Source organism: Copadichromis virginalis, linkage group LG10 (genome assembly GCF_057382275.1).
Source record: "Copadichromis virginalis isolate Kocher_CV1m ecotype Utaka linkage group LG10, C_Virginalis_male_GT1.1, whole genome shotgun sequence".
NCBI classification, from domain to species: Eukaryota; Metazoa; Chordata; class Actinopteri; order Cichliformes; family Cichlidae; genus Copadichromis; species Copadichromis virginalis.
Genome location: NC_140627.1, coordinates 21,576,803 through 21,598,290, shown reverse-complemented (window position 1 = coordinate 21,598,290; position 21,488 = coordinate 21,576,803). Strand labels below are relative to the sequence as shown.

The following is a 21,488-nucleotide window of genomic DNA, read 5'->3' as shown; positions in this document are numbered from 1 at the left end:
ACCTGTGCAGAATTACCTTGCCAGCTCAGACCTATTTAACGGGGCGGTTGAGTCACAACCAACGCTGGAACGTTGAACTAAACCGGGTAGCGTAGTCGTGATCAGCATACTCGGTTTGTGAAGGAGAGAACGTTTTCGTTACTGTGCGTGTGTTTTTTCTCATCTGCCTCCAGGATTCAGGGATTGGAGGAGGAGCCGGAATAAAGAGACTTTCCAGCAGTATAAGATACAAAAAATAATCAACCAAACACAAATGTCCTTACTTTTTGTGCTAAGTTTATAATTATTCCACAATTAGAGTGTCTGTAAACATCCCTTAGTTTGGTTTGGTGGTGCAATGCCCTGCAGGAAGAGACACTGGACCACGGAGTTTAATGTCCGACAATATCTTCACAGACCGGCCATTAAGGTGTCGCAGATAAATACAACTAAATAAAATAATATGACCAAGACATATGGTGGTATTTTGCAAATATAATAATAAACGCAAATTCACCAAATACTAGTATTGGCAAAGATTAATGACAGAACAGGGATTGCATCGTGTTACTACTGTAAACTTCCCCAGGACAGCTAACCTGACTAACTTTATTGTCCTGGAACATTTGTGTGTTTGTGTAGTGGTTGCTAGGCAGAGTTACAGCTATACAAGCAAGAAATAAATGACTATCCTGAGTGTTGTGAATAGCACGGATGCAACTGTGGCTAAATCAATTTCATGTTAATGTACTGTATGAAGCCTGTATAGCTTGTTGCATGATACACACAATTTCTTTTTAAACTCTGGCTTATAGAACCTAACTTGTTATTTCAGTCACCGGGGAAGACTGTGAGTTTGCATGCCAGTGAGTGAGAAAGATTGTTATAGAAAGAGCAGGAGTCTCATGTCTGCATGAGCTGATCATAACCCAGATTCATTCATTTGTTTGTCTACTTCCTGAGTATTTACACTACAACTGCAGCTGCATTTCTAAATGTAACGAGCAGTTCAAACTGGTCACATGGATTTCATTTGGGTAGGCCAAAGGGGAACATGTTAGATGAATCAATATTCTTCATGCAATTATAGCTGCGATGATAAAGAACCCACCGGACACCCATTATTAGAATTGTTATTTCTGCATCACAGACCCCGAAGATAATTAAGCACACTGTGAGTTTCTATTATGTAAATTCTTACCTTAAGTCTCTCAGACACTCCATCAGTAAAACTGATGGTGAACTCCTCCACTTTGGGCACCTTCAGCCGCTTCTTCTCTGTCTGGTACTCAGTGCGAGTTTTCACCACCACCTGGAAGCAGAAGAAGAGTCGAAATTAAAGCAGTTAAATACTCAAAGATGCTGAAGGCAGCGAAGGATTGATGGGTATTACCGTGGAAGGGAAAGGTTAATTTACGTTTAGCGTGTTGCCACAAAGGTCTTACAAACTGCATTAAATGGCAGGAGGTTTCACCTGACAAAATCAGTTCATTCAGGTCAAGTGCAAAAAAAAGGTGACGGAGGAAACATGTTGGCTTAATAAAAACTGGGCCAAAGTGCAGAATCATCCTTGGTTAACAATCTGTATCAAAACATATCCACATTCAGTAGACTGTAATGTACATTATGAAATATTTTGTCCAGAAAAAATGTGCAATAGCCAGTAGGAAACATTCATTTACTAATATTCTGTTTGTTTCCCACTGCCTTCAAAATAAAAACCAATTGAAACCAGAAGCTCAGTAACATTGTAGCTGAATTCAAAGGTTAATGTAACGTGCAGAAAGAAAGTTGTGTTTTCTTACTAGTGGTTGGTTTTGTTGCACAAACTATTGAGAATTAAAGAAGTCAAGGAGACTTGAAAAGTCGAGGATCAATGCTATTAAATTAATGTCACTTCACTAAAATACGACCAACGCTGTAGGAGGAGTGGTGATGCCTTGACATAGCAAAAGTTCATCAGTCCTTTGGCCGCATGAGCAAACAGCTGACAGATGGCGTGAATATCATTGATCATCTAATTACAATGCAGTGTTGTACCTGTCTGTGGTCCTGAAAATCATCTGCATATTAACAGGACACGTAGCACCCCCTTCAATATTGCTGCAGACTGAAGCCTGATTCAGACTTCTGTGGGGAATCTTTGTAGAGTCTACAATGTAACCTCTGTAAGTGGTCGACGTTGTCTATGCTTGCGCAGGTTCGTTACATGTTCATTACCATGTGGTCATGTCCTGATGCTTCATACGTGGTGCCAGCCAACAGACAAAAATAAAATGCTGGGTCCTTACTGTTTGTTGTGGTCAGTTTTCTTTTTCTTTTAGGGGTAAAGATATTTGTCCCTCATTTTTTTTTCCACGTTTTTGTTCAGTCCCTCACATCCATTCTGATAGTTTCAGCAATCTCCCTCCAGGAATCTACAGACATTTGTGAGTCCTTATATTGATGCTGTGGTTTTTATTCCTTATACTGGGCTGATGATTGTTATTCTCTCACTGATAAATTCAAAAACTGTGGCGAGTAGTCAGAAATGCACATGAGGAATCAACTGTGCTGAACAGGCCAATCACAGTAGTTGGGGGCTGCGTTGATGCATTGTGCAGTTATTTCTCAGGAGGTGTGAGCAGGTTATGTTTTACGTTACGGCATAGATTCCCCACTGAAGCATAAATGGGATGTAAGCACTCCCCTCATGGCAACGTCACTCTCCAGCAGCAGCAGCCTCCACCAGAAGGAAAACTCACACCCAAAGTAAAGGACCCAGGACCATTTATTGTCCAATATCCAGTTCCCATGTCTTAGCAGATCTGAGCTGTTTAAAGGCATGAGGAAGACCTACTCAATATTAGACAGGTAGTTTTAATGTTGTGGCTGGTCAGTGTAAAACACAAAATTCAGAAGCTCTTCCAAGATATTTTGACAGAGACATTTTCTTGGTCATAAAGTAACAAATCTTATGGTAATAACATTATAATATTGTGCTTAGCGCTTCCTCTACAAACAAATCCTATTCCTGTATAAAGATATGACAAAGAAGTCACCCCTCACCCCAAGTTATGTTTCCTCTGTAAAAGGCATAATTGTCATAGGAAGTTTGGACAAAGGCACATCTTTCTAACCAGCAGCAGGTTTAAGGGTTAGAAAATTCGATTCAGTTCAATTTTATTTATTCAGCACCAACACAACAGTCACCTCAATGCGCTTTATATTGTAAGCTAGATCCTACAATAATACATACAGAGAAAAACCCAACAATGATATGACTCCCTATGAGCAAGCACTTTGGTGATAGTGGGAAGGAAAAACTCCCTTTTAACAGGAAGAAACCTCCAGCAGAACCAGGCTCAGGGAGGGGCGGGGCCATCTGCTGTGACCAGTTGGGGTCAAGAGTGTCAGCTGATATTAGACAGTGTATGAGATTACAGCACATCAGTCAACTTTTCAATAATTATATTCTAAGGCAACAATGTTAGCTCTCTTATTTTGGCGCTGAATTAAACCTTGGATTTGGAAAGCTCATATCAGACACCTGTTACCGCTTACTAAGCTGTCTTGCTATTTTCTGCTGGCAGCTAGAGCAAAACAAAAGAAGCAAAAAACTGTCCCAGTAGTGTCAATTTTGCACTCCTCAAGCAAACAGGTTTGGAGCTGTAGTCCAAACACAGAGTCTTCAAAGCTCTGGTTTGCTTTCCGACTTCCAGTTGTGTTGTAGGAGGTCCACGTTCAAAACACGTGGGAGGAGAAAGCAGATGGGATTTCCTTAGTAACATAGGAATTACAGCTGAGCTTCTCTTGATGAAGATATCAACCCACGCACACTCAAACATAAAAAACAGTTTGCATTGCAAGTCACACTTCTGCAGTAGTGTCTGGCTGCACGCACATGTATAAGCAGTTCTTAAGATTGTCTGGAGGCTATATTTGCACAGTCCCCTCTTGCTAGTTTTGATTCCTCTGTGGTGCTTTTTGTGGCCCTGGTGTAAATGAACAACAAAAGAGGTGCTTTTTACCAGGTTGCGTGCACTTCACCACTGCAATTACTAAAAAGACAAAGTGTCCCTACTGTTTTTGTGCGTTTCCTGTATACTAATGCACAGAAGACAGGGCAGGGAATAGAGTACAAATGACAGAGCAGAGGAGAGCTGGATGGAGAGGAAAAAAAAGAAGAACAATGTCTCAGTGTCCTTGAGGCTAATTGTGCTGCCTCTGAGCGGCTCTCCGTCACTTTGAGACAAAGCCAGAAACTGCTGCGCACACAAACTGGCTCCACTATATGAATAACAAAGCTGTCAGTTGGCTGTAGAAACCTCTTATCTAACAGTTGAAGGCCGCAGTAGGTGTACTGAATACTGCGCATTTGATTGGACCCCTGAGGCGCTGGTGCCCCAAGGCTTTCCGCGCAGTAACACCAGACGTCAGGCTTGCCATAGTTGTAACTAATGTCTCAATTTTGGCTCAACTTTCCCATTCTCCAACTCATTTCACAATAACATGCTCGCAGCCTCTAGGCTCAAACACACCAGCGCTTTATTTTGCTTCATTACTCTTTCCCCTTCTCTAAATCTCACTCCTTTATTTCATATTACCTAATGAAGTGGCCATCAGTCAACATTGCCTCATTTACACAGCTGTTAGCTGTCAGCCAGCTCGTAGATATCCCCTGAACAAAGTGGCACCATCTCTGATCAGACAGGTCTAAATACTCTCTGGGAAACCTTAAATTTATGAACAGAAAACTCTTATTACTAACACTGGATGTAAATGTGTATAAATAATGCAGATGTGATATGAAGACTGAAAAAAAAGCAATTGCAGCTTGCATTATTATCATTGTGCATGAGCAGCCTTTTATTTCTTTATGTTAGTAGTATGATTGTGCACTTTTTTGGCAAAGCCTGCAGTGAAGTGTTTGCGATAGCAGTGAAAGTCAGGTAGGTGGCCAAAATTAAATATCTCAGCAAATATCAGATTTTCATGAAAGGCTGCTAAAGCTATTTTAGTTACCCAGCACATAAACCAATGTGGCTTTGGTGAAGCCTTGACTTTTTCTTTTTTTTCCATTTGAAGAAATAAATATGACAGCTATAAAGTGGAACACCGCAAAATGCTGTAGGGATGCTTATCAGAAGATCTTTCAACAAGCAAAGAACCATTCAGAGGTGGACTGTCCTGCTGCATAACCCAAGTGAACTTTAGCATCAGGGCACGAACTGATGATCAGACATTGTCCTTCAGGAGTTACTGGTAGAGAGTGGAATTAATGGTTTCATCACTTGCAACAAGACTTCCAGGTCCTGAAGTCTTTTTTGGTCAGCAGTGGTTTTTGCCTTGGATCTCTTCCATTTATGACATTTTTGCCCAGTCTCTTTCTTATATTAAACTAAGAACGCTGACCTTAACTGAGGCAAGTGAGGCCTTTTACATGACTTGATAGGCTGTTTTGGGAAGGTGTTCACTGTTCCAAGTTGTCTCCTTTTGTGGATAAAGGCTTTCACTATAGAGTCCCCTGAAACCCTTTCCAGAATAATAGAAGTCATTACTTTGTTTCTTTAAATCATAGTACGATCTGTTGCTCTTTTAGCCTATTTAAGGGATTTCTTGATTGAACAGGTCTGGCAATAATCAGAGTTGGACATGGCTCATAACATTGAACTGACAAGAGAGGGCAATTACTTTTTCCACATATGGCCAGGATTTTTTGTATTCACTCAGATTAACCTCTATTATTATTATTCTTTTATTATCTTAAACATTTAAGTGTGACTTAGAAATCAGGAAGGGGTCAAATATTTGGTACAGGTAGCTGGTACATGAAAAAACGTATTCAGTGGGAGATTACACAACCCATTTAGTCCCCTGTAGTTGTACTATTGTACTATTATTACTGTTCATGGTGGTACTTCTCTGTCTCAGCAGTGGTGCAGCACATCCTGCAGTTTTGGTAACATATTCCTGTAAGTGTGAAAACACAATTTTAATTTCCAGAATACCAGCGTTGCACGTTAACACCGTTTTATCTAAATTTTGAGTCTTATTTATCAGTTTGTATATAAAAAATATTTATTTTAGCTATTAATATTTCATTCCTTCTACTGCATCTGTGAATAAAATTTCAAATTAAACCACCCGTATTAAAAATACATCACCATGAGTTTTCTGTAGCTGCTTTAATATATCACTGGCAAGCGCTTCTACATCTGGAAGAGGCGGGTTAATGATTCCCCCACCTACATGGGTACAGCCTCTCCAGCAATTTCCTTTGAGAGTCTATTTACAGATATCAAATTAGTCATGTATATTTTATGTAAACATCCTGTTTCACTGTGACCTTTTAATACTTCTGTGTCTGACTCAAGAGTCACTTTTAGATCTGTAATATATCTCTGTGCAGTAAGCTGATGATTGCCTCACAATGTGACGATGGACACTTTGGTTGCCAACAGAATTTATAGATATGTGGGTTTTTTTGAAAACACACGTTTCTATATTTGAGTGAAGGAGCAAGTGATTGAATAAGGCATGAAGAAGTATATGAAGTGCATTTCAGAAAAGATGGCTTAAGCTCATCAATCTCAGCCTGCCATTCTCTCTTTGTGTCTCTCCATCGTTCCATCTCCAGTCACAGTATTTGTCATGGTCCTGCGACCATGACTCAGTGACTTTATGTTTATGTTCTTTATTGTTATTACTTTCATTATTATTCATGGCTGTTTTGGGATGGTTTGTGTTTGGGATTTTAGACACTGGGTTCTGGGTTTGTGCTCCCTCTGTTGGTCCCTGGTGTTAGTGTTCCCCTGTCTCGTCAGGTTAATCAGGTCCAGCTGTTTCCCCCACCTGTGTGTGATTTCCCAGTGTCTCTTTGTGTACTTATAGTGTGTGATTTCCTCTGCTCCTCGTCGCGTCGTCTGTGTTCATACCCTGTGAAATCCCCTGCGTGCTCTCCCTGCTGTTCTCCCTTCATGTTCAGGTTTGCTATTTCTTTGTGTAGTTTCTCCCAGTTAGTTCATCCTTAGTTCTGTTTTACCATCCCCACTTTATATTTGATATTATCAATAAATCACCCTCACACCTGAATAAGTGCTGCGTTTTGAGTCCTCCTTCCACTCTCCACACGGCCGCTGCCCCGGACCGTGACAGTACGACGCGACCACAAGATGGACCCAGCAGCGCTTAATCCGTCCAGGGAGCTACGGGAGACGCTCATCGATGCCACACAGGAGCTGATCGACCTGTGGCTGGAAAGCCCGGGTGGCACGTCCCAGCGCGCTATAGAGAGGCGGCTACAGCGTCTGGTGACCGGTCTCCCATGGCTTCTGGACTCGCTCTGTTCGTGGGAGCGGGAGTTTCTCCTTTTGGACCTTGGACTTCACCCCCCGTCTGCATTTACTTTCGAGCAGCCCGAGGCGGTGAGTGAGCGGGATGCATTGGCTTCCCCAGATTCCAGGACTTTGTTTTCTGGGGCTATTCAGAGCGGGATGGGAGACTGTACGGGTCGCTTACCTACCTTCGTGGTAACGGATCCTTCCCAAGTGGGCGTGTACAAACCCTCTGCAAAACTGACAGACTGTGTCTCTGCCGCTCCTTCTGAGCCAGGACTTTTTCGCCATTCTCCGGCTCAGTTCTGTGTCCAGCCACAAGCTTCCCGGTCTGTAGCTCAACCGTTAGCCTCCCTAAGGGCACAATTACCTGTTCCGCCGCCGCTCCAGTTAGCCACTCAGCCACCACCACCGCTAGCATCGCTTCAACCCATAGTTTAGTTAATGGCTGAGTCACAATATTCACACTGTTTTTCCACCGCTGTTTCTAAGCAGGGAGATGAACTGTTTTACAACGGACCTGTTCCTCAAAAGCTGGCAACATTAGAGACTGTTGCTCACTCCGGGGCTTCCCCAGAGGCTGGGTTACTGCCCTCAGCTTACTCTGGACCCCTGGAGGCCAAGATGCCAGCTGTGAACTGCACCGGGCTGTCACTGCCTGAGCAGGGTCAGTGCTCTGCGCAGCTGCAGCCCTCCGTACGTGCGCCAGAGGCCCACGTGCCTACTGGTTTTGTTTCACGTGCGCCAGAGGCCCACGTGCCTACTGGTTTTGTTTCACGTGCGCCAGAGGCCCACGTGCCTACTGGTTTTGTTTCATGTGTGCCAGAGGCCCACGTGTCTCCTAGTTTTGTTTTGTGTGTGCCGGGGGCCCCGGTGCCTGCTGGTTCTGCGGCTGTTTTTGCTGGGGGGCCCGAGGAGCCCGTCCAGCCTCCTGCTTCGCCTGCTGGGGGGCCCGGGGAGCCCGTCCAGCCTCCTGCTTCGCTAGCTGGGGGGCCCGGGGAGCCCGTCCAGCCTCATGCCACACTGACTGCCACGTCGGCTGGGGGGCCCGGGGAGCCCGTCCAGCCTCCTGCTTCGCTAGCTGGGGGGCCCGGGGAGCCCGTCCAGCCTCATGCCACACTGACTGCCACGTCGGCTGGGGGGCCCGAGGATCCCGTCCGGCCACCTGTGGCTGCTTCTCCACCTGTGGCTGCAGCGCCACCTCCTGCAGTATCATCACCTGCAGCGCTACCACCTGCTACTGCCACGCCTCAGCCTGAAGCTTCAGCCTCGCCTGGTTCTGGTCCAGCTTCATCCTCGCCCGGCCCGGTTCCAGCTACAGCTTCGTCCTCGCCTGGCCCAGCTTCAGCTGCAGCTTCGTCCTCGCCCGGCCCAGCTTCAGCTACAGCTTCGTCCTCGCCCGGCCCGGCCCGGCTTCAGCTACAGCTTCTTCATCGCCTGGTCCGGCTTCATCCTCGCCTGGCCCGGTTTCATCCACGCCTGGTCCGGCTTCATCCTCAGCTTCATCCTCGCCTGATTCTGGTCCAGCTTCATCCTCACCTGGCCCAGCTTCAGCTACAGCTTCGCCCGGCCCAGCTTCAGCTACAGCTTCGTCCTTGCCCGGCCCGGCTTCAGCTACAGCTTCTTCATCGCCTGGTCCGGTCTCATCCACGCCTGGTCCGGTTTCATCCACGCCTGGCCCGGTTTCATCCACGCCTGGCCCGGTTTCACCTCCAGCTTCATCCACGCCTGGTCCAGCCTTCGTGTCTGCATCCTCGTCTGGTCCAGCCTTCGTGCCCGCATCCTCGGCCACAGCATCCTCATCTTCACCCACTGCGCCTGGTCCAGCCTCCGCTTCGGCATCCTCATCAGCCTCGCCTGGTCCAGCCTCCGTGTCTGCATCCTCATCAGCCTCGCCTGGTCCAGCCTCCGTGTCTGCATCCTCGTCTGGTCCAGCCTCCGTGTCTGCATCCTCGTCTGGTCCAGCCTCCGTGTCTGCATCATCATCTCCGCCTGCTGCGGTCCCGGCTTCCGTGCCCTCAGCCTCGCCTGGCCCAGCCTCGTTTGGGTCTGGAGCTAAACGGCCGTTTTCTGGACCGCTGGCTAGGCTACTGGCCGGGCGCCATCACCTGAGCGGCCGCCGTTGCCTTCCGCACGGCCGGCCCCCGGACCCTCTTCGCCTGAGCGGCCGCCGTTGCCTTCCGCACGGCCGGCCCCCGGACCCTCTTCGCCTGAGCGGCCGCCGTTGCCTTCCGCACGGCCGGCCCCCGGACCCTCTTCGCCTGAGCGGCCGCCGTTGCCTTCCGCACGGCCGGCCTCCTGAACCTTTTGTGCGCCTCCACGGCCTTCTTCGTGGCCGGCCTCCTGAACTGTCCCATCCTGGCCTCCTGTGTTATCGGGCCCCTGGCCGGCCACCTGAACTGTGTTTTGGACTCTGCTCCCCTGTGAGGTTTTTTTTGTGAACATTTGTTTGGGACTCTGGGGCCTCCGTCTTTGGTCTTGGCCCGGTCCCTCCGTCCTGGGCCCCCTGCCGCCCGCCCGGATCTGGTGGTGTGTTTCTGTGGCTGTCGGGGGCCAGCCCTTGAGGGGGGGGGGGTACTGTCATGGTCCTGCGACCATGACTCAGTGACTTTATGTTTATGTTCTTTATTGTTATTACTTTCATTATTATTCATGGCTGTCTTGGGATGGTTTGTGTTTGGGATTTTAGACACTGGGTTCTGGGTTTGTGCTCCCTCTGTTGGTCCCTGGTGTTAGTGTTCCCCTGTCTCGTCAGGTTAATCAGGTCCAGCTGTTTCCCCCACCTGTGTGTGATTTCCCAGTGTCTCTTTGTGTACTTATAGTGTGTGATTTCCTCTGCTCCTCGTCGCGTCGTCTGTGTTCATACCCTGTGAAATCCCCTGCGTGCTCTCCCTGCTGTTCTCCCTTCATGTTCAGGTTTGCTATTTCTTTGTGTAGTTTCTCCCAGTTAGTTCATCCTTAGTTCTGTTTTACCATCCCCACTTTATATTTGATATTATCAATAAATCACCCTCACACCTGAATAAGTGCTGCGTTTTGAGTCCTCCTTCCACTCTCCACACGGCCGCTGCCCCGGACCGTGACAGTATTATTATTTTTTTCTTTTTTTCAGATTTGATATCCCCTGTGGAAAAGCTGTCAGAACATTTCTTCTTTGCCCATCTTCCCAGTATGTGAGACCTGTTATCGCAGTGAATGCTGTTTCGTTTTTCATCCCTAAGAACTGAGCTGTGGGAGAGAGTTGGTCTTTGGTGAAGTTTAGCGTGGAAAGCAGCTGTAGATACATTTTTGACACCTTTGATTCTTCGGGATTCCTTGTGATAAAAATAATTAATGAAAACCATTAAAAATAGAGAAGAACATTTGTACAACATGAGTTATAACAGGATGAACTGATGTTAAAATCAAGACAATTAATATTTAATTTAAATGACAGCAGACATTCACGTTGGCACATTTTTTATCTTAACTACCGTAATTGTCGGGCTATAAGCCGCTACTTTTTGCACAAGCTTTGAACCCTGCGGCTTTTAGTCAGGTGCGGCTTTTCTATGGATTGTCCATGATTTTTGTCATATCGTAAGACGATTTGTTTTGTTTGTTCCGCTGTTGTACGGCACTACGTTGCCTGGCGGAAGGATCGGGGTTCAAGAGTGGTATGTTAGTCACATGTCCATCCGCCAGGCAACGTAGTGCCGTACGAAGTAGCGCGAAAAACAAACTTCAAAGTAGCGCTACGCGTTCAGCGGGAGTCGTGGATGATGAGCGGCGATAAACTTGCGAAAAGCAAGTTATGCTCAACTCCACCGGTGGATTCTGACAGCGTGGAAAAGTGTGAAAACATCCACGATCACCACCGGATTTTGAAGGGCTGGACTGCTACATGATGGAGAGGAGGACTCTGACACTGACAATGAGGATTTCTTTGGTTTTGAAAGTGACAACGAAGGAGAGAAGCGGAGAGTGGATGACGAAGCCATCCTGAGCCTGTTTGTATCCGACACTGGAGAAGAGGACTTTGGTGGTTTTAGTGCGCAGGAAGAAGAGAAAGATGGTGGTGAATGACTGACTTTTCTTCTTGTTAAAGCCGTGTCACTGCACCTGAGCCTAAAAGGTAGTCCGAATCTATTTTTCTGGTGTGCTGTAGGTTACTGTTATGTACTACATGTGCAAATATGTACCCATAACTTGTTTTTCAAGTTATGGGTACAAACAGCCATCTCTTTCCTGACAATTCGCTTTGTGCATATTCTCTTACATATGATAAGTCAACATTGAAACACCTGCGGCTTTTAGTCAGGTGCGGCTAATGTATGTACAAAACAGGATTTTCCCCTGATTTTAGCTTGTGCGGCTAATATTCAGGTGCGCTTTGTAGTCCAGGAAATACGGTAGTTAAAATAAGGTAAATCTGTTATAACGTTACTTTTGTTTTTTACCTGCTGGATCAGCCTATATTATCTTTAAATCTATTTAAATTTTTTTTTAAATAATGGTCTTCAACACATAAATACGGGGATCTCTGCAAATCTAATCTGAGTACTTCATACTACAATGCACTTCATTACTTAAACCTGTCCAAGTCCTGGCTAATGCAAAAATGTATTCAGCGAATCAAATGGCAGGAATTCAAGTATATAAGAATTCCAGACATGGTTAAGACAACCTACTGAAATTTTAACTGAATTAAGGGAATTAATAGGGAACAAAGGTGATTTAAGTGACTGTAAACATAGCATGGTTGTTGGTACTTAACAGGCTTGGCTGAGTTTTTCAGAAATTTGTGATTGTTAGGGATTTTCCTACACGACCATCTCGAAGGTTTATGGAGAACGATCCATTAAAAGAGAAAAAGTGAGCAGTAGTTCTCTGGGTGAAAAAGCCTTATTGATGTCCAAGGTCAACAGAGAATAGCCAGACTACTTCAAGTTAATAAAAAGCCAATAGAAACTCAAATAACCGCTTGTTACATCCATGTAGAGATGTCATCAGAACTTAAGAGTAAAATTCTTTAAATGTGACTGCATTTGTTTTTATTTGGCACTGGAGGTACAGAGGCAGCAGAACATCCAGATCTGTTCAGAGAATTGACGGTGAGTGAGTTTCAGTTTAAATTAAAAGTTTGGATACTTTTAAGTGTTATCTTTTTTTTGTTATCCTGAAATGCACGCTGCTATTTAGATTGACAGCTAACATTGTGAAATCAGCTTTGTGCGATGCGATATTAAATGCTTATAATAACGTGATGTAACTCTAACATTAGTAGGTTACATGGTAAATATTCTAATATTTCAGTCAGTGTCTTGTCAACAAAATGTAATGTTAAGATTTTAAATAAATGACCCGCCATCATGTTAGTGTTTTTAAAAGAACTTCAAGAAGTTCATCTTTAAGTATGTGGGATACAAATTTTGTTTTGATATCGAATTGGCTGTCCATTAATTCAACTACTGGTACTAACTATTCAATTTCTGGTATTGTGACCCTACAACCAAGATATGCAGAGGAACGTCTATGAACACACGACATACTGAACCCTGAAGCGGAAGGGCAAGATCACACCAGGTGCTGTTCCTGTCAGCTTAAAACAGAAAACTGAGGCTACAATTCACACAGCCTCATCAAAGTTAAAAAACAGAAGAATGTAAAAATGTTGCCTGGTTTAAGGAGTCACAGTTTCTGCTGTGACGATGGTGGGGTCATCTGAATTGGTGGGTAACGAGCATGGATCATGCTTTTTATAAACAATTCAGGCTAAGGCTGTGCGATATGAACAAAATCTCATATCCCGATATAAGAATTCTATCGTTCCGATAACGATATAAATCACAAAAATGTAACATTTTCTGTAAATTCTGTGAATCTCGGGCAGCTCGACTTGCGTGAAGTGTTTCCAGCTGCGCGTCATGTAGCTGGAGTCGAGTGTTTTAACAGATGCATGAAACGATACATTTTTAGACATAAGTTGTAACGACCGCCGTTTTCTTTGTGAGTATTTATTACACGGCGTGCTGCGGGGAAAAGCCTGTTCTAACGTTTGAGTCTAAGGTTTATTTTTTTTTTGCTTCTCATCCATAAATAATCTGCTCTTTCACGTGATTCAGTTTATTTTGAAAAGTCTCAACAGGATCTTGAGCTTTATTGTGAAAGGTTTATGTGGAACATAAACAAGCTGACACGTGATGCTGTTACCGTCGTTGTTGCTAACTACAACGCATAAAAACAGGCGCTTGCCCGTCAGTAGTGTGGTTATATAAAATATAAGAGAAAGAGAGAAAGAAGAAATTAATATAGCCACTACAGTGACCATCAAAAGGATGAAAAAATATTGCCGTAAACAGTTTATTTTGCGACACCACGAAACAAACGATAGCGTAAAATGAAACGATAGACGTTTTTATATCGTCATCCGATATATATTGTTATATCGAACAGCCCTAATTCAGGCTCGTGGTGTAATGGCATGGGGGGATATGTTCTTGGCAAACTTACTACCAACTGAGCATGGTTTTAACACCACAGCCTACCTGAGCATTATTGCGGACCGTATCCACCCTTTTATCACCACAGCTGTTTAGTTCATATGAAAATAAAAATCTTAATCATGGCGACCTATGAAAGAAAAGCTTTGCACCATTACCATGACCCAACAATTACTGGGGCTCAATCCTGAAAGTCTCTGTTAGCCTGTCAGAGTGAGTACTGCTGGTCCTCTTATCAGGAAAGTAAGAGCAGCTATTTGCATTCCCCAGCATCTGAGGTAGAAATCAATCTGTGGCTACACAGACAGAATATAAACCAGCAGGGCTTTAAATCCAAAGGTGCAACACTCCAACCAACCAGCAGCACTGCAGTACTGTTGGATTACACAGTGGAAAGAAAGCATGAGCCCTGAATGGCTGCTACAGTATAAAATAAACACAAAACTGTTGAAGGCTGAACATGCATACATGTATTTCATTCATTTAAATACTGAAGATAAACTGACACTGTCTATTATTTTGCATGAATTTAATGGTCCTTAGGTCTCCTTAAGGTATTCATCAACTAACTAGTGTTCAGTCAAAGCAATACCAGCTGTTCGCTCTATAGTGATGGTAAACTCACTGTTATCCTTTTTTATGCATGTTTCCCAACATGTTATGACAGATGATTGACAAAACGATTAATTTCTTCATTTGGGAAATACTCTATATGGAATCTAAATCTAATCATAAACAAAAAAAGATATCTAAATGATCCCCCGCTAAAGCTCGCTATTCAAACTGTTAAACAAAAAACAGACTGTGTAGGCTTTGCGTTTCATCTGATCTGGCCTACAGCCTCTGTGCACATCCAGCCAGATAAACGTATAAAAAATATATTTAGAATCTGTGGCGATTTGGCAAATTAACATGAGCGATGGTTCATCTGGTTAGGAGGCCCAAAGCCGTCACAACGCATAAGAAATCATCCGCTGATCCATTACTGATTTGACTGCCTGATGGAGGGTTCTCAATACCAGGAATTCCTCTTTAATTTATGAGGATAAGAACAAAGAATCGCAAAAAGAAAGAACAAGACTTGAAAGCGTCTCTGAAGTAACTGAGGGAAGTGAGAACAATAAAAGAATGAGGATGTGTGTTAAACAGGACGAGAGTGATTGTAAGTCTCTTACTGCCTTTGAAGCAAGTCTTGGTAGCTTAGCTTTGTTCTTAGAGGAATGATAAACAGAAACGATCTGCGTGTCTCTCTCAGAGGCAGTCCACCTCTTGCCACCCTCCTCTGGTTGTTGTTGTTGATTTTCTTTCAAACTACCAGAAATCCAATCAAGATATTGGTGGCGCAGCAGAGGCCGTGATGCATCTCTGCCCAAATGAAATCAAATCTAATGCTTTTCTAATGCCTCAGCAGCATTTTCCTTCCATGCGTTGGTGTGCCTGTAAGTGTATGAACTTTACTGTCATAAAGTTACCCCACCCCTGCAAAAATCTGCAAATATCCCCGAGTAACCCTGTAGCCGGCAAGGTCACATACTCATCAGACAGGGATCAGGGAGAAAACAGCTGGACTCGTATTTGTAAAGCCGCTCACAACCGCACCGCTGATGTGGGGTACTAGTCGGGTCACATGGCCTACTAAAACCTCGCTTTGGCTTTAAAGGACAAAGAGAACAAAACTGGTCTCAGATCAGATTTTGAGAGAATGATAAAAGCTGATTACCAGTGAACTCTTTCTGGATAGGGCAAGTGGCAAAAACAGCAACCCAGTATTCAGTGAGATTATGAAGCCTGTCGCCGCAACGAGTCTACAGTTTCTGATTTAGACAAAGGAATGTTTTCCTACAGACACAATCAACGTCAAATAACAAAATGATTACCAGTATAGGTTCCTTACTCAAAAAAGGTAATGTATTACACTTCCTGTCATTTTTTAAACTTTACATTACTTAATGACTCCCTGAATAATGTAATTCTTTACACTACTTGTTGCATTACTGTGGATTAAGGCTTTTAAATCTTTGTGAATATTTTATTATTAATGAAGTCATTCACATCAACTGCATAAATCTGCAGCACAAATTTACAGCATTTGTAGCTCAATTTTTCAGATTTTTCAGATCAAAATAAACAGATCTGACCAATCAGACCACTGCATTTGGGAACATGTGTATTCATACCTCATGACACCAGTATTGAATATTCATCCATCCATCCATCTATTTTCTTTTGCTTATTCGCATGGGCAGCAGCCTAAGCAGAGAAGCCCAGACCTCCCTCTCCCTAGCCTCATCCTCCAGCAACTCCAAGACCAAGGCACTCCCAGGCCAGCCAAGAGATATAATCTCTCCAGCGTGTCCTGGGTCTGCCTCAGTACCTCCTCTGACTGGGACATGCCCGGAACACCTTGTCAGATGCTCAAACCACCTCAACTGGCTCCTTTTGATGTGGCGCAGTAGCGCCTCTAATCTGAGTGTTGGATGGCCGAACTCCACACCCTGTCTCTAAGGGCGAGGCCAGCCACCCTTTGGAGAAAGCTCATTTCTACCACTTGTATCTACGACCTCGTTCTTTCAGTCACTACCCAAAGCTCGTGACCATAGGTGAAGGTAAGAACGTAGAACGACTGTTAAATCGAGATCTCCTGCTCCCCTTGCTCATGAACAAGACTCTGAGTTACGTTAGGGTCCACTTGGAGCAGTAACTCGTACCTGACATAGAGTCGGCACTCTAGCCTTTTCCGGCTGAAGACCATGGCCTCAGACTTGGAGACATGGAAATAGTAAAATAACACAGTTTTGCCACAGACTCATAGCTGGACGTTGCTCCGGGTCAATCAGCTCTCTGAAAAAAATTTTCTCCCTCCTAAAATGTGGTCTCAGCTCTGCCAACAAGAGTTCAAACTGCCCCACTGACATCCTGAAATATGCATGAAAGCAACCGTGTTTCGGCTTCAACTCTTGGAGAAAACCATGAAATTCTCAATGCTGCTGCCTTCTCGTGAGAATTAAATGAACCCAGAATCTCGGTTTCTTCCTTTTCTTGTTTTATGTTTAATTTTATGTTGCTTTTTTGCAGCACACTTGGTGTGTTAACAATATAAACTGTCGATTACAGCATGACATGCTGGTACAAATCCCTATCCTAATGAGGACATACACATGGTCTGTCTTTGATTGTTTAACTTTTAAACCAAAGTCATTGACACAACATTGAAAATCAGCCTAAAGGGACTTTTAAGTGATTGCTACAGTGACTCTGTCCAAAAAAAGGTAGAAATGGATGCTACATGGCTACAAGTCAGACTGCTCATCACTGTTGTTGTTTATGATCAAGCAAGAAAAATAGCAATGTGATTACTTTGTAATCTATTACACCCGACACTGGTGATAACAACGAGAAACAAAATGTCTGGTCCTCTGTGCTTTCCAGAGCTGAATAGCATAGATTCAGCTTAATGTTATCAGTCTGACCCACAGTTTGACTGCTTTGGGTCTCATGTGCAAGATTGGTGGCTTTATTCAAATCAGGAACTCCAAAGAAAAGGGACTCCAAATGAATTATAAAGTTGTTGCATAAGAGCTTAAAATATAAACAGATGAATTTTCTAGAGATTTCATAAAATCTGATGTCTAATTAAATATTTCATTATTTCTTGGCCTCTCTTGCATTCATGCATCACTTACCAGGAGGAAAATTCTCACACTTACAGCTCCAAACAAATGCTAAGATTAAGCAGCAAATTGACCTTTCCGACTCCCACACTGTCCTGACTGTTAACAAACGGATCCACTTTCGTTTGCATAGTGATAGATTAAAAGCAACACACACACACAAAAAAAACTTGCCACGGTTTTGTTTGCTTAGTGTCCGAATGCCCAAATGAGCACAAAATAAATGAGCACACGGAGGGGCTGAACTAACAATTTCCCAGTCCTGGGAGCAAGCCGGCAAAATCTGCATCAGCTGTCAGCAGATTTATCCAAAAGCAGCAAGCAAATGCAATCTTTGTGGATGCATCTCCTGAGGCATGTAAAAACTCAAAAACAAAGCCAAACAGAAAAAAAATTACATTAAAAAAAACAAAAAACTGCAAGCCATCCTGTTTGACCTCTTTTCCTCTTAAATGTCAACAGCAATAAGTCACTGGATGGGGACTTATACTCAACTCAGGTTATTCTCTCTGTCAGTCTCCCTTTTCAGGTAATCAATATAAGACATATTTGTGTAGTCACACAGTACAGTAATACAGCAATGAGTGAGTGTGTGTGTGTGTGTGTGTGTGTGTGTGTGTGTGTGTGTGTGTGTGTGTGTGTGCAAAGGCAGCTTCATCTACAGTACGTAGCAGTGTTGGTGAATCTGCTGGGACTGATTTAATCAGAGTAAAATGACTGACAGCTCTACTAAGAACGCCGTTTCACAAACTGGTGACAGAGACGACCTGTCACTCACGCACACGTGCACGCACGCGCCGCCTTTGTTGTAAGTATGCGCTGCTAGAATTCCCGCAAGCACAACCGTGAATGAAATTGCAAGTGTGTGCGCATGTGTGTGTGTTAGCACAGTGAATGGCAGGTCTCCTGAGTTAACAGGTAAATGAAATGGAAAGCGACTGTGCTTCCCTCAGCAGAATCCGCGCTGTGGGGTTCAGGCTGTGCTATCTGTTTCGCCTCGCAGCAGGCCAAACGGGAGCTCGTTTCATACGGTGGAGTTTTGTGTGTGTACGCTCAAAAATTTAAACCCTTTGTTAACGCATTTTTCAAAAATCGGGGTGACCATGATATGAAGAACACAAGCACAGCTAAACTTCAAATTTAAACACACAGCATAAGCCTCTTAAATTTGCCACATACAGTATAAACGTCCGGAGAAATGACATCTCCCTTAATGGGAATATTCCAGCTATGGAAGCCAGACACTTATTAACATCGTCAGCTGTTATGCAGCAACATTTTCACTCATTTGTCATCGTATTTCTGGCCATTGCTGGCTGTGTAGCTCCAATATTGACTCTCTCTGAGCTCAGATGTTCTCCAGAGGGAAATATCCAGCTCCTAAATGCTCCACTCTACCACCAGTTAGTTGCTTCGTGTCTGTCATTCAGTGATGTGAATAAAGTACATTTGGTTGTTAGAGGCTTTTCACTAAAAATGGCTAAACAGCAACTAAATAGGGGGGATTAATCATGCCATAAAGCTTCTTACAGCTACACATGAAGCTGATAGCTCTCTGTTGGTTTACCAACTCCAATAAAATACAAAAATATGAGTTACAGTCCAAAGTTATGGATTTATTTCTCAAAATGTATCTAATTTGATTTGTTTTTACTTCTACAAGTCATTGGTCACTTGGTGAGAGGAGAAATATGGATTAATATAGCTGAAAAATGTTCATCCTTACATCCAAACAGCGAAACAAACAATCCACAATAAAGCTTTCATGTGTGCAAAAAGTGACAATGAGCTCGCCTTGCTGCCTAATTCCATTAATTCTTATAATGCGCAATCAGTGCTGCTCTCTCTTCCAACCCGGCACATACACCAATCGGCGCTGCACTGCCACCATGGTAACTGGATTAACGAGCGGCGGCGCAGTTACTATGGGATGTCAAGATGACAAATGACAGTCTGTCTGGCACCAAATCTGTCTCCTAATCTCAGCTGGAAGACAAAGGACATGGCTGGGAGACAGATAAGATGAATGAATGTGTGAATAAATGGAGAAAGAAAACATAATACACACACACACACACACACACGGATGGCAAATAAAAGTAAAAATCGACATAATATAAATCAACGTGATTTTGAGACATTTAGTGACCCATTGTGAACTACAAATATGAGGTCCTGCAATCCTGGGATAACAGGAGATCACCTCCATCAGGAGTGAAATACTTCCTCACCAGATAAAGGTGAACACTCACATCAACTTTGTATTGATCTGCAATGATCCTCCCCTCAAGAGGGTGGGGGGGCAAGTGGTTTCAAACAATAACAGCAAAATGCCTCCCACAGCTTAACAGAGCCATCATATCACCTTTTTTTTTCCCCTTTGCTGTGTTTGTCTGTGTGTGGGAGGATGGCACAGGTCAAAAGCACTGAGGCAATGGCAGCAAAGGCAGATTTGGGAAGAAGATGCACAGAAGCTGGTGGGCAGTCTCTCACCTTGTCAGGTGCTTGGCTCTGGAGGCTGCCAACATCCAGTGGAGTGATGAGGGGCACATTCTGAAAGCCGTCCTCCACGCTCACAGGTTTGGCGCCTTTGTCCTGCAGATTACTCCCCAGTTTCACCATCTTCAGCCTTTAGTATTCCTTTATTTCCCCGAAGCCTACTTCTGAAAAGAGGAAGTTTTGCACCTTTACAGCCTCTCAGGTCAATGAAAGCTGGCAAACGCTGGTTGATTGATGGGGACGATTTTTAATGAAACGGTGAATAAAAATGTTGAATTAAGCGGAGTGTAGCTGTGAGGCAGCTTACGCACAAAAAGGTGCTCAAATAATGCCTGAATGATTGATTGGTGAATGATTAGAGTAAAAACAGGAAATCGGAGGGAGGGGAATTTTTTTCGTTTACACTGAAACATGTATCTGAGTGAAAACTACCGAAAAACAAGGAGGGGGGAAAGGAAATATGCATTCTGTCTTCAGCACCTTCTTTCTATCACAACAAAACCATCAGAAAATGAACGAATAACGCGTAAAAAAAAAAATAGGCTGATACTTACAGCTGCTCGTCCTTGTCCGCCCGGTTCCTCCGTGCTGCGGCACTGTTTGTGTGGACAGAGGCGGAGGGAGCGCAGATGAGGAGCAGGTGAGGCTGGAGGATGCTCTGCGGCGTCGCTGCTGCTGATGCTGCGGGAAAGCTGCGCTGCACCGCCGGAGACAAACTGGATGTCTGGCGGCAGGTTTCCTACCAGCAGGCAGCCCAACCCCCTTAATCCAAACAGCCTCTTCCTCTCCGAGCTGCTAACGCCAAGCCGCTGGAGTTGCCACTAGGGGGATGTTTGGGGTTTTTTTCCTCCTCTAAGAGTCTCGTTTGTTTTGCCAAAGTGGAAACTGGACTGTCGTTGCCTTTCAAGTTACCTGGTAAAGTCCGATTTTTCACCAACATATTTTAGAGCATTTTGGTCACTTTTGTTTGTTAAATGAATTAAAGCGGGTCCGGATCTAGCGTTGTGAATACACAGATCTAACCCGAAGAATAAAAGTGGACTGCTTGGAGCGGATTGATTTTGCTCTCCACCCTGAATATGACATCCCGATCACTTAGAAGTTGCTTAATATTCTCATTTCCCCAGTTTTAAAACTGACATTTTCCATAAAGAAGCAACATTACACGCATCACGTGAAGGCAGCATGAAACATGCGGGACTCAAACTGGTTTCTTTGGTCCTACAGCGCCACCTGGTGGTTTAACAAGTGACACGCAGCCAGTGTAACAGTGCAGCTGATATTTCAAAAGAGGGCGTGTCCGTAATAATTTACCATTATCAGGTGGAGGCTGCACAAGGTAGAAACACTACTACTGCTAAAACTACTAAAACTAACACTACATCAAATACAGTTGCTTATCATATGAATAATACTAATACTGCTGGAGACAACTGGCAACCTACAAATACTGCAAGTAATACTACTAATTTCATTGTACATATACAATAACAATAAAGCGCCATTCTATCCTGTTACTACTAAAACTAGCATTACTGTAA

At 44.0% G+C, this 21,488-nt stretch overlaps 1 protein-coding gene across 2 annotated transcripts in view; it reads right to left on the bottom strand.

Annotated features, from left to right (window-relative positions):
- nsg2 (neuronal vesicle trafficking associated 2) overlaps positions 1-21,045 on the bottom strand; it is a 57,267-nt gene extending 36,222 nt beyond the window's left edge. Inside the window, exons 1-3 of one of the 2 annotated variants that reach the window (XM_085470666.1) lie at positions 20,502-21,045; positions 19,942-20,108; positions 1,181-1,291 (exon numbers count right to left, since the gene is read on the bottom strand). In XM_085470666.1, the coding sequence (XP_085326792.1) occupies positions 1,181-1,291; positions 19,942-20,070 (240 nt within the window). In that variant the 5' untranslated portion in view covers positions 20,071-20,108; positions 20,502-21,045. Of the gene's footprint in view, positions 1-1,180; positions 1,292-19,941; positions 20,112-20,501 lie in introns of both variants that reach the window. The other variant, XM_085470665.1, reaches the window with a different exon arrangement.
- Between the last annotated feature and the right edge of the window lie 443 nt (positions 21,046-21,488).